We start from the raw sequence: 13,540 nt of genomic DNA on the forward strand, positions 1-13,540 counted from the left end.
GAGTAGATAGAATATCATTACGTGATATCGTGTGGAAATTCCTATTCGCAATTAGAGGCAAGACGTGTACGTTCGTCCAATTTGTCTCGATTAAATCTAGCGACAAACGAATCACGTTTCCATCTCTGTAAAATCCGAGCATCTTTAGCCCTTTGAATAAAGCGTTGTTGTGTCTGGTGTTGCGCCATGAGTGCCCAGTCGGCCGTTGCTGCCTCTGAGAACATTTGATCCCACTGAGCGAGTGCTACATCCTGAAACTGCCGTGCTATGTTGGCCACCGAGTCAGCACGCTGGTCGTCTTGATTAAACTCAATAGCATTAGCAAACATAAGCAGCAGATCGGCGCGGTATTCAGTCGGATCGTTGTACTCGCCTGCGGTTAATTTGGCGCCCATGGTGCGCAGATCCATTGGCTGTGATATGACATCAAAATATGTTGGCACATTGAGTGCTACAGGATCTACAGGCTCGAGAAATGGCCACGCCAATGTATGGCGCGACAGATCTGTATGTAGGAGCGAGCACTTCGCATGAAGATGAGGAAGTATTGGCATATTTGGAGCTCAGGAAGTAGATCTTGTGCGTACACGAACCTGTGAATTAATCATCCTGTAACCTACACCATAACCAGGATTTAACTGTTTTTCATCTATGGGTTAGATTAAAATGAGCAAGGTATCCTTTTTGTATAAAATCAAGTGATTTTTCAAAACGATCTGGCTCAGATTAAATGTCATAATCAAATAAAAAAAATCGTCGATGTATGATATTACCTTAGCATTTTGGGTCCAGCTTCGTTATCTTTGCTTATTAATTTTTCAAAAATTAGAGCTTATTCAAGACATTTATTGTTAGAAATTAAGAAAAATCTTGATGGTAAGAAATAGTCTTAGAAATGTATACACGCGTATACGCACAGACCTATTTCAACACAAATGTATTCGTTACTTTACACTCTTAACATCTTTTGCGTGGCTTTTGAAGCAAGCACCAACCCCAGATGAAGCAATGGTCATGCTTTCTTCAAATATATGCACAATAGAGTGTCGACATATAGAAGAATATTTGCCTTAAGTGTCCATAGCATTGATAGGTGACACCTACATGGCATTAACCTTGCACTCTAAGACCTGGTAATATATATACCGTTTATTTTTGTAAGGACGTGTTGAAGTGTGATCTGCCACAACTTGTGAGTGTATGTTTCTGTGCGTATTGATACTTACGACTTGCAACGCTGAGCTAGGCCGCAGATTGACTAAGTCGTTTATAGGGGGGGTAGTTTAGTTCCTAACTTGAAAAAGTTAATTGGAACGAATCATTATGAACTGGTGTTTGAGGCTCGCCAGGGGTTGTCTTCTCCCTTGTGATGTCTCCTTCCACGGATTTGCCTATTTATATTGCATGTAAAGCGATGCAGTGACTAGCCAGCTATTGCTATTCGTAATAACTGTAAACTTAGGGACGAAGGAGAGAAACAATGATGACTTACAGTTACAACTCATAAATTTGCTGATATAGCTCACTCTTTGTTTCAACACTTCGATAACAACACAACTCAATCAAAAAAATAATTTATTAGGTTGTGAGCCCAGAAAACGACACCAAGTACAAAATCGAGCCTTTTGACGGCTCCAACTACTTTCTGTGGAATTACCAGATGAAGATGCACCTGATGTCGAAAAGACTGTCGGAGGCAGTCGAGAGTGAGAACCGAGTATTCAACGTGAAGGAGCAGCAAGCGCATGCAGCAATTGTTCTCAATCAAAGCGACTCACAGCAGATGCACGAACTGACAATTTCCATCGCAAAAAAGGCTTGGGTTACGTTGAAGACGTTGCACAAGACGCATGAAATGGCGAATTGCTCGTGTCTCATGGAGATATTCTAAACACTCAGGTTCACGGCATTCCCTGTCAGTGAGCGCGTGACAGAGTTGATGAAGTTCATGATGGTGATGAATTACGCGGGCTGTTAGCCAAGTAAGGAAGACGTCTTTGTGGCAATGCTACGAGGGGTGCCAGTAAGCTATGAGAGCCTGGTGCAAGCATTTCGCATGTCAGTACAGAGGTTCAAGCTCGCAGCCCTTGTTAACAATCTGAATTGTAGAGGTGATACGGCAGAAAGATTCTACGCACATTGAAGAAATGTATATGCTAACTATCAGCAAGAGCAAAGAAAAGCAGCGAAAGAAGAAGAAGCAAGTATGCCGCAAAACGATGCCATCAGAGTCGTGCTCTAATTGCAGCATGGTGGGGCCACTACGCATGAGACCGCTATTCAAAGGCAAGATAAATAAGGAATCTCAATACTAGACAACTGTAGCATTGATTCTGCGAGCGAGAGCTGAGTCATGGATAGTGGAGCTTCAACACACTTGTGCAAGTCAGGCGATTTTTTAAGACTGCATGCAGATGAAGACCTCACATCTTGTATCAAGCGCAAAGATTAATGCTCATTGAAAGTTATCGGCTAAGAAACGGTGGTGCTACGAGTCTGATCTTGACGCTCGTGGACCATTGCTTGTCTCAAAAACGCGCTGCTCGTAAAAGATTTGAACATATTCTGTTCTCACTTACAGCGGCAACCGCGCGTGGAATGACAGTCACAATGACAAAGGACCGGCGTGTGGTGATTTGTGGAAACGGTTCTGTAGCAACTGGTCAAAAGCATGGTAAATTGCTGTATCTCGAGATCGACGGAGGTAGCGAGCGCCCCGTTGTGGAAGATGACATCAAGCTGTAGCATCGGCGACCGAGACATGCATCTTTCACCACACTAATTACATGATCACGGATGGACGAATCAATTGTATACCAGATCCAAGTGGTTTATCTGTTATGTATGTGCAACAGCAAATCAAGTGCAGAGAACATATCATTTGGGCCAGGATAAACTGAAAGCCAGGGTTGCAGACGCACGGACAGCATCGCGTGCTCGGATGTACTCGGACTGATCACAACAGCACCAAGATTCAAGTATAATATGACTTTTAACATTATGAAAACTCGTTACGTGACAATGTATCCGTTGCAAAGGAAAAACGAAGTTTTAGACGCGTTTGAATATACATCAAGACAATTCAGATGGCTACTGGGGTGAAGATCAAGGTGTTGCAAAGCGAGAGCGGTAGCTCGAGTTACAATATGGCAATGATTGCTGTTTTTGATGCCAAGGTGATCAAGCAAAACATTTCGCGTCGAAGATGCACTTATCGTCATTAGCATACAGCTTGTTCGTGCGCATGTATTGAAATGATTAATGTGACTTAAGATCCTCAACAGAACACATTAGCGGGTCTGATGAATCAGAACCTGATAGAATTGACACGCAGCATGCTAAAGGAACAATCCAAATGAAACTTACTGCTGTAGGCGATCATGACAGTGGTTGACATCCGCGTATGTGTTCCCCAGTAATTCCAACCCGCACACAAGTCCAATCGAAGAATTGTTTAAGGGGAAGCTGCGTTTGGATCACATGCAAGTGTTTGGAAATGAGTGCTACACACATCGATAATTCGGGTGTAATGTGCTACTTTTTTGGGTTTGCTAATCAGTACAAGGGATATTTGATAATCAATGCTACCGGTGGATTGATCGATATCTCTTGAAATGTAGCCTTTGCTGAGTATCCGTCGCTCGAATCGCCGAAAATCGAAGGTGGGGTTGACGTCGTCAATAACGAAGAGATTGAGAATACCGCAGAGGATACTGAAGTCGACGAAGGCTTTCGTAAACCAATAATAAACCCGCGCGATAACCAACTCAAGGTAATTACAACGAACCAGCTTACTCAGTGCTAACTCGTGGGTCAAGTACCCATCGCAGGAATGGAGGATGTGATCGAAGCATAAAAGACGTGGAGTGGTCTTGTATCAAGACGAGTATTCGGGCATGTAGCTAATGTATATGACATTAGAGATACCCGCGATTCACACCATTGTCTTCACGCCAAAGACGACAATGACTGTCTTAGGATGAAGTAATGCGAAGCAAGAACGAGAAAAAATGACTTCACGCTATGGAGAGCGAGACGAAGTCACAAAACGTGAGATCGTGAAGATGCCGAAGACCAAGAAAGCTATCGGGTGGGTGCTTTGCTTCAAAAGCGTAGATTCAAGACATTATAGGTAGCAAAGGGCTGTACACCGCGTCCCGGTATTGACTACGCGGGGATATTTGCACCAGTTGCGCGGAAGGAGTACATCAAAACTATGCTGGTATACACCACAGAAGATGATACGGAAGCTGAGAATGTAAACGCCCATACGGTTTTATTCGATGGTGATGTAGAAGAGAAGATTAAATGGCTTTGACAATCAAGCCGGCCCGGAATGAAGTGCTTACTAAAGCAGGCTTTTCACGGCACATTACAGACAGCACGCACATATTATAACAAGTAAAATAGACATATCAGAGTTTCAGGCGCTCTAATGCAGACCTGTGCGTCTACGCCTACCAGTTAAGAGCTGATTAAAGCATCGTCTGAGTGAATATCAAGTGGCTTGCAGAGAAGTTCAGTGTAGACATGTGCAAGAACGTGCATACTTTGGCTGACAGCACATCAAAGTTGGTGAAGCCATCGAAAGAGGAAACGGTTAAGTATACGTATAGAGAGCTGGTTTGTGCACTGAATTATGTGGCGACATGCACACACCGGACATTGTGCATGCAGTGGGTGAAGTTGCCTATTTTGTGAGCGTTTCAAAAAAATGTCACTGGGTGGCTGCGAAATGCATTCTGAAGTATCTGAAGACTCCTCAAGATCAGGACCTTGGTTTCAATGGCGCGATCAAGTAGAGGACATAAGTAGTGGATGCGACTTGGATACGCGACGCTCGACAACCGGCTAGATGTTCTTTCTGAATGGCAGCGCGATTTTATAATAGTTCAAGAGGCGGCCAATAGTAGCGATCTCGAGTACAGAGGACGAGTACATGAGTTGATACAGTGCAACTCAAGAGACGATTTGGGTGCGTGAGCTATTAGAAGACATGGAATTCGAGGAACAAGATGCCACACTAATCTACTAAGATAAAAAAGGATGTATTGCGCTAGCCAGAAACCCGGTTCACACTTCACGTACGAAGCACAATGACATCTGTGCAAGAAAACCTAGTATGCGATCATTCGACTAGAATACAGGAGATGATCGCTGACGGGATGACAAAAGCATTGGCGTGACAAGTAGTACAAGTTTGTCGATGCTCAAGGCATAAATATATAAAGCGACAAGCTGCGTGGACATCAAGGGAGAGTGTTGAAGTGTAATGAGCCACAACTTGTGAGTACATGTTTGCATTTTTGCTTATTAATACTCGTGATTTGCAACGCTGAGCTAAACCGCAGATTGGATCAGTCGTTTAGAAAGGGAGCTTTAATCGATTGGGCGCGGGTTCAAATCCCAACGTGGTTTACATTGATTAATCATTGTGAGCTGGTATTTGGGGACCATCAGGACTTTACCCCCTCGCTAACGCCTCCCTCCACTTGATTGCCTATTTATATTTCATGTGAAACGGTGCAGTGACTAGACAACTATTACATTTCGTATTGACTGTAAACGTAGGGACCAAGAAATGTTGACTTCCACTCAAAATTTTACAGTATAACTCACACTCGATAACAACACAATTCAATTAACCCTTGAAAAACTTAATTTTATTAGGTCAGACGTATGCATAGAAAATAGTGGAGATACCTTTGAGCAAGTCAATACAGGAATGGAAAACGGGCTGTCATTGTTCATCGGTTCAACCTTGTGCCACGTATTCCTAGGATGTTGGCTATCGAAAGCAACACATCTGTGGCTCGTGAGAAAAGTTAAAGGATTACGTATAGCGCATTGAGAAACTAAAAAGCCGTCACGCGCTATGAAAGCTCACTTGTCTGAGGCATTTCTACAAAAAAATGTTCTGAATTTTCTTCAAAAACTTGCGATCAGGGTGACACTATACATCAAAGTAAACATACTTGCAAATATGAGTTACATGCGGGATTCAATGGTGTCGATGTTGCAGATACGTTTTTGCAGTGCTCCAAACAGTTCGTTTTGAGTGAGTATTTCTGCTTGGATAGTGTTGCAGCATGAACACTACGACGCCTTTTTTGTAGAATTACGGGCAGTTCATAGCATTTGATTTCTACCAGGCAAATGCTCATGAAGCAGTCGGATAGACTATAGAATCGTGTGCCTCTCTTGCAAGGCAAATTCATTTAGTAGTATGGCCAAGAGGTCTCGAACTATACATTAAAAAAAATCATGATACTCGCTAATTAATATTTTTGCAATTGATAACGGTATTAATTGATGCAAGCGGACAATTGATTACAAATTTCCGAATGACATTAAGTAATGTCAAGCTCTCAATGATTTAACTACTTGCATTGTACAAAATTCGCATTCATTGTTGCAATATTTGCGCATTGACTTCTCATTGGACCAACCGAAAGATGAATGAACTCAGAAATGAAATTTCCTTTTAACGTAGTGAATATAATAGAAAATCAGAAAAAATTATAAAACTCAAGTTATAAGACACTATTTAGAGTTTTATTTGCAGCTTAACATTTTCCAGAGCAGTAATTTGGGAAAACTGGTGTGATGCCTTCTCGCATTCATGACCTCGGCTGCCATCGAGTAGATCGACGATGCTTCGCTGGATTCAAAACTTCTTTATGTCGAGTATTCACACTCCAAGATTCGTCATCTCGACTGTAATTTGCATGATGACGTTCCGACGGAGATCTCGCAAACTTAGGATCTCTAGAATGCAAAGGTCGTCGCTCCGACGAAGACGAATGATGATGGTAAACATTTCCGCTAGTCGAGTTGTACATGCCTTTTTTGACGTAACGCTCCTTTGCATATTCCTCTGCAACTTCTTTGGGATACTCCTTCACGTACTCTTTCGGATAATCCTTTACATATTCCTTTGAGTAACTCTTGGTGTAAACCTTTGGAATTTCGTTCACATAGCTTTTAGACTGGTCAGAATACTCCGTCGCATGCGAAGAGTATCGATGCGAAGACTTTAGTTGACTCTGGTCTGTCGATCGTCGATGGTAGTGCTTCGCGTGCGGAGAAGTTGAAAAAGAGCGAGAACTTGACCGTGACCGAGAGCTTGAACTGCTCCAAGATCGGGAGCGATGTAGGTGTGAGTATTCTCGCTTAGTTCTTACCCTCTTGCTGCGAGAATCGTGTTCGCGGCTACGGTGATAAACATGTGGAGATGGCGATCGCGAAGGTGAACACGAGTAAGACCGAGAACGAGACCGTGATGACGTCCATGAGTACGAGCGACGCCTGGAATGACTCACTTCGCGACGTTGCGAGCGTGACCGCGAACGTGCGCGCGTTCGCTTTGTCTCGTAATAGCGCTCGAGTTCTTGCTGACCATGTCTTTCTTTCGTTAAATACTCGATGTGACTTTCACGACGTGATACCTGAGGAGCTGAAGAGTGTTGGCGACTGTATCCCCGGTCTTCTTTGTTCTCTATCGATGGAGAATAATATCGATTGGATCCAATTATGGGCATCTCTTGTGGAGATTTTTGAGCGCGTTGGTAAGTGCTGTACCCACGTCCCTCCCGCGTCTCCAATCGTTCATCCTTATGTCTTGAATAAGTGCTGTATCCACGACCTTCCCTTGGTTCATTTACAGAATCATGGTGTCGTTCTGAAACAGATGGTCTCTGAGTGACGTATTCACGATCCTCCCAACTTTCTGAATTGAAGTGCCTTCCTGCAGAGTTATGATCCTCGGTGTGGCGGGATTTCTGATTGCTGTAGGAGATTTTATCTTTCATATCCACGGCCGCATCATAGCGCCGAGTATTGATAGACACTCTTTGCTCAGGTTCCCTTCTATGAGGCGGCGAGGGCGGGGTGTGACTAGATACTCTGTGGTGCTTACCATTCAGCTCGTGTTTTTGCGTCGGAGGATAATCTACTTTATCCGACAATCGTCGTCTTGTAAGGTGTGGAGGAAGTGACGGAGAAGGTCCATGAAATTGAGCTGGTATTGTTTTTTTTGGTGGCGGGGGAAACGATCCACTAGTTAGGGAGCTGTGACTCCATTGCTGAACTGGGGGCCCCGAAGATGTCGTCATCACATGAGGAGATTGATGGTACGTCTGTGCTATAGGTGGGACGTCTACAACTGAGTTACTTCGCTGAACGGTGGGCGTTCCCATTTTCTCAGTGTCCGACATTTCCATCGAGCTCTCCGATTTCACCGGTTGATTAGAGTTATTCGTAGTCGTAATCCCATCTCCACCCATGACATCATTAGGACTGTAACCTGGCACACCTTGTGCCTGATGTGGCTCCTGTTTGATCTCCAGTGATTGTCGAACTTGGTAGTCTCGCTCGCGGCGCTTGCGAAGTGCATCCGACCGCAATTTTTGCTCTGATTGACGACGTTTCACAAAGCTCTGAATGGGCGGAGGAGCAAAAAAACTAGTGCGAGCTCGTGATTTTTTCTCAATTTGATAAATAGCATTCTGCACTCGCATCTGCTCATCAAATGACAAATTTTCAGTGTCAAAAAATGACTTGTATCGCATTGCAATGCTCAGCAACATATCTGACACACTATCATTGTCCTTGTAATGTTCCGCCTTCTCAACCCAGAGAATTGCTCGCTCACGCTCAGATGAAAGCGCGTCCCAATCCAAAGTGGAAACATCTGCCAATGCTTTTACCTCAATCGTGTCGGCACTCGCTTCTTCGTCACCACTGTCACTATTCTCTATCACCAAGGAGCTCTTTCCAACGGCTTGTAGTTGCTTTCGGATACGTTTATAATCTGGAATGTCTTCATACCGAAGCGACTGCAAATACTCCATCATTTCCAGCAACTGAACCGCTCCTGGTAGGCCTTCGACCAACAAACTCGGACTAGCTTCAGTATAATGCTCTTTAAGACGTAATACAGTCTGTCGGTTCTTTAGTTGTGCATCTGCTGCCCAGGGCAATTCGCCGCGCAAAAAGTCCATCACGAGATAGAACCACGACCACAAATCATCTTTGGGACCCAATTCTTGTCGTCGATGGGAGCTCAGCGACGCATACATGGACGTGCCTCGAAATTCGGCTACTTGACGCGCTGGAACCACCTGTCGCTGTTCTCCAAGATGCTGCCGTGATAGTCCAAAGTCAATGATATAATACCGTTGTTGCTTCTGTGCCGTTCGATCTGAAAGAGCGTTTAGCGCAAAGTTAGAGGCCTTTATATCTCGATGGACGTAGCCATGCTTGTGAAAAGCTTCAATACAATCCAGCATCTCGAGTCCGACCGAAACTGCCTTGGCTAGCGGTACTCCGTGAATTGAGTCGGGTGACATTCTCAACATTGACATACTATCTCCCAATAATTCCATCACAAGCACTGTGCTGTCTCCATGCTTCCCATGATAGTAATATCGACACACATATGGACAGTCTTGAAGACTCTTTAAGATCAAACTTTCCCACTCTAGAACGGGTTTGAGTGAGCTTGGCGCTTCAACTTTGACCGCAACTTTATCTCGACTCTCAATCGAATACGCCGAGTATATTTGGCTAAATGTACCCTAATATTTAAGCGTTTGTTAAGTGAAAATGACGGAGAACATCACAACGTTTTCCTACCTCTCCAATCTTCTCGCCAATCTTCCACTTTTCTGCAATCACTTCACCTGCCTGAATACCATAACAACAATAGTAATTATTAAACTAATAACAAAACCCACTACTCATCAAGAGTTTTTCTCTTGATTTCTCTCTTGATACCAGTAAAATATTCTTGTTTAAAGGCTCCATAGGTGACGATGCGGCCCGCATCATGTTCATAATGGCGCTGGGAACTTGCACGCGACCACAGAAATCTTTTCTTGGCTGACGCGCGTTTTTAAAGCTTGATTTTTACACTTCTATTGCTCGCACCACAATACTACAACAACAAATTTGCGGGCGATCTGTGTCAGCTTTTCTATAGTATCAGGGATTCGAACGGTGGAGAGGCAGTGGACGGCGCCTCGCAACCTGCAGATATGACGAGTTAAATATTAATGCGTTATTTATTAGGTCAAATGGCAATAATTGGCAAAAATAAAACAGATCAAAAAATTGCAATACTCAATTTGAAATTTGTTAATATGATTATTTAGCCTCTGCAGTAACCGGATCGTCAGCTGGCACAGTACCAGGGGATACACGCTTGCCCATCTCGATGCTATCAGCTTCATCTCTCACCTCGTCATCCGAGTCAGTATTGCTGTTTAATGACCGTTTGGCTGCAAGAACCATGATGGCAATTGCGGCTATGGCACCAATGCAACCAGCGACAATAGCGCCGATTTGTCCCTTTTTCAAGTCATTTATGTCTGCTTTGTATGCAATCGACTGCGTATAAGTCTCAGCGGATGTTGCTGCCTTTGCTGTCTCGACGTTCGTGATTGAAGAGCAATCAACAAATGCAGCAGACTGAGGAGTCTCGCTGATCTTGCAAAACCGACAGATACTATCAATGCAGCCAGTTCCACCAGATGTGCAAGATGCGTCCGTCACAATGTTAATACCGGCAGCAGCATCGCCTTCAGAAACGATCTGAGTGCATGTCTCGTGCGTCGGAGACTCCGTCGACAAATCGGTAGAAGCATCGGACGGTGCCGTGGTCGAATTTGTAGGAACCTCAATAGGAGCCTCAGAAACATCGTCTTGATCTGAATCTGCTGATGCATCCATCGAATTTCCGTCAGTAACGTCTGAGGTAGCATCGTCTATTGGACTCTCGGTCACATCATCCGCAGGAGCTTCGGTTGGAGATGGAGAGTCATTGTCAATGGCATCCGCCGCGGCGGAGCTTGTCGAGGTTGTCGAAGCACAGTCAATAAAGGCAGCAGACTCTGAAGACTGGAAAACTTTGCAAAATCGACAAATATCGTCAATACAGCCAACCCCACCGGCACTACACGAACTATCTGAGACAATGTTAATGCCAACAGCGGCATCGCCATCCGATGCAGTTTGACTGCATGTTTCACTAGGCGGAGTCACCGTTTTTATATCAGTAGTGATGTTTGGAGTGGCACTAGTCGCAATCGGTTTATCGGTGGTATTTGAGTCGTCTGCTATCGCGTGAGAGGCGTCAGTCGAGCTAAAATGATCCGACGGGTCAGCATCATCTGTGGAAGGATCTCTATCATCAGAGCTTGAATAGTTCGCATCCGGCGCATCCGATGTCGAGTGGTCGATATCAAGATGGGCGCAATCAATAAAAGCGGCAGATTGAGGAGAGGTCGTCACTTTGCAGAACCGACAAACATTTGTGAGGCAGCCAATACCACCAGAAACACATGAAGGATCTGACACAATGTTGATTCCGACAGCAGCATCGCCTACAGAGGCCGTAACTGTGCAAATTTCAGTGACCGGAGCCGGAGTGGTTGAATTGGAAGCTGGAGAGTCAGACGACGCAGTTGGTGTGTCAGAAATATCAATAGGATTCTCGGTACTTGCAGGCGGAGTTTCAGTGAAGTTGGAAGGAGACTCCGTGATTGCGGGTGGTGCGCTGGTAAAAGTAGAAGGAACGTCATTTGAGCCAGAAGCGGCAGTAGGATTAAAGGCACCGTTTGAGGATGTTGGTGCTTCTGTTGTGTCGGGAGGAGCCTCAGTTGAAGCACTGTTTGAGGATGCCGGTGCATCTGTGCTGTCAGGAGGAGCCTCAGAAGTGGCATTCGGTGCATCTGAGCCATCACGAGGGGCATTCAAAGTAACTGGTGCAAGTGTAGAAACAGCCGGTGAATCAGAAGTAGCAGCCGATGCGTCAGTAGAATTAGAATCATCAGTCGACGTTGCTGACGCAGTAGGAGTATCAATTGAAATGTCGGATGAAGCAGAAGAATCAATTGAAATATCAGATGAAGCAGAAGCAACGGGAGCCGTAGTTTTGACAGTCAGTGCACCAGTGGGATCAGAGGAGGGGCTATCTGTGGTGGCAAGAGTGGAAGGCGTTGCCGTCGGGGTGTCGTCCCTTACAATTGAAGACCCAGTCGTTCGCGAAGCATTAGCGGGATTTTGAGGCGCATCGGAAGGTTGAGGCGCATTAATTCCAATAAAAGAACAATCAGGATATGTCGCGGATTTAAATGTCGTCCTGATGCGACAAAATCGACACACGTTATTGATGCAACCCAGACCGCCGGCACTACAAGTCGGATCTGTACCAATACTAATGCCGACTTCTACGTCGCCAACTTGAGGCTGGAGTGTACAGCCAACCGTGTCAGCGGTACCGGAAGCACTTGAAGAATCATCTGACATTATAGATGCCGAACCAGTAGTGCTGACGACTGGACAGCTGACAAAAGCCTCCGATTGAGATGTTACCTCCTCTTTACAAAAACGGCAGTGATCATTAAAGCATCCTAAACCACCGAATAGACACTGTTCGTCCGTAAATGCCGAGATGCCGACTGCTGCGTCACCACTAGATACTTCACAAGGACCAGAAGAGGCAATTCGAGGAGCCATAGTCGGCAAATCAGCACCAACATCTGAGCAGTTCAGAAAGGATGTAGACAAAGGAGTTTCGAGGATCTTGCAAAAGCGGCAATGGAAGTTGTAGCATCCAAGACCTCCCGATATACACGATGCGTCTTCAACAGCTCGAATACCAACATTCATGTCGCCATCAGAAATACCACAGACGTTGGACGTCACAAAATTTGCATCTTGTGCAAAGATGGAAGAAATATTGGTCATAGTAAGAGTGCACACCACCGCAGTCTTGATCAAGACTCGTGTTTCAGCACGACTAATGGAGTACACCATGGTGTTAGGGATATACTGTCGAATGAAAAGATGATCGCGGTCAATCGCAATAATTGAAAAATGAATCGATGTTTGGATCTGGTTGTCGGGCAGTTAGGTCTCGCAAACGTTGCTGACTTCCGTTTTGGATTTTGAGCACAATGACTGGCGAAAACAACTACCATAGGATGCTTTACCGGCTTCAGTGGCAGCGCAGGCATGGGAGGGTGCGCTGAGATCGCACAAATAAGCAGCGAATCTCTCTTTCCATAAGCTCTTTTGATGGTGTATTTTTGGATCAACGTTTCATTGCGCGTTTGTAAAAGGTTGACGATAACACGTAACCACCACCTGTTTTCACGGGTAATGTGCGATGAGTTGAAGCTTTGAGTTTATCATGAGAGCTTGATGGCTAATCCGTAACTTCCAATAGTCTTATGAAAAATACAGATTTTTGTTAGTAAAGTTGACTTGGGTATGATGTGTGCATTCACTTTTCATTGTCGGTTCATCAGTATCGCTGGAGTTTCAGCATGGAAAAGCTCATTTAATGTTAAGACACACTTGACACCCTACAAAAAAAGTGATCAGGAACTTGATTTTCATGGAAATGAGGTCATGATTGCATTGTCTCTGAAAATTCGGAAAAGGAAATTGTTTGCCCGATGAAAGTTCTGGGGCTTACCACACTATGTCGAGCCTGAGAGTCAAGTCATGAAGTTAAGAAATAGAAGTAGCTTCT

The 13,540-nt window shown here is 44.6% G+C and overlaps 2 protein-coding genes across 2 annotated transcripts; both read right to left on the bottom strand.

The window, feature by feature from the left end:
• Positions 1 to 41: 41 nt before the first annotated feature.
• Positions 42 to 554, bottom strand: PHALS_04081 (nuclear protein x1; the record flags this gene model as incomplete). Its single annotated transcript, XM_024722082.1, has 1 exon — positions 42 to 554. The coding sequence occupies one exon, from the start codon at positions 552 to 554 to the stop codon at positions 42 to 44; it is 513 nt and encodes a 170-aa protein (XP_024573194.1).
• Positions 555 to 6,620: 6,066 nt separating this feature from the next.
• Positions 6,621 to 12,819, bottom strand: PHALS_04082 (ck1 ttbk protein kinase; the record flags this gene model as incomplete). The annotated part of the gene is made up of 3 exons (XM_024722083.1): positions 6,621 to 9,578; positions 9,637 to 9,687; positions 10,291 to 12,819. 3 exons carry the CDS (start codon positions 12,817 to 12,819, stop codon positions 6,621 to 6,623), a joined length of 5,538 nt encoding a protein of 1,845 aa, XP_024573195.1.
• Positions 12,820 to 13,540: the final 721 nt, after the last annotated feature.

The sequence above is a fragment of the Plasmopara halstedii genome (assembly GCF_900000015.1).
Source record: "Plasmopara halstedii genome assembly, contig: Scaffold_253, whole genome shotgun sequence".
Classification (NCBI taxonomy): domain Eukaryota; phylum Oomycota; class Peronosporomycetes; order Peronosporales; family Peronosporaceae; genus Plasmopara; species Plasmopara halstedii.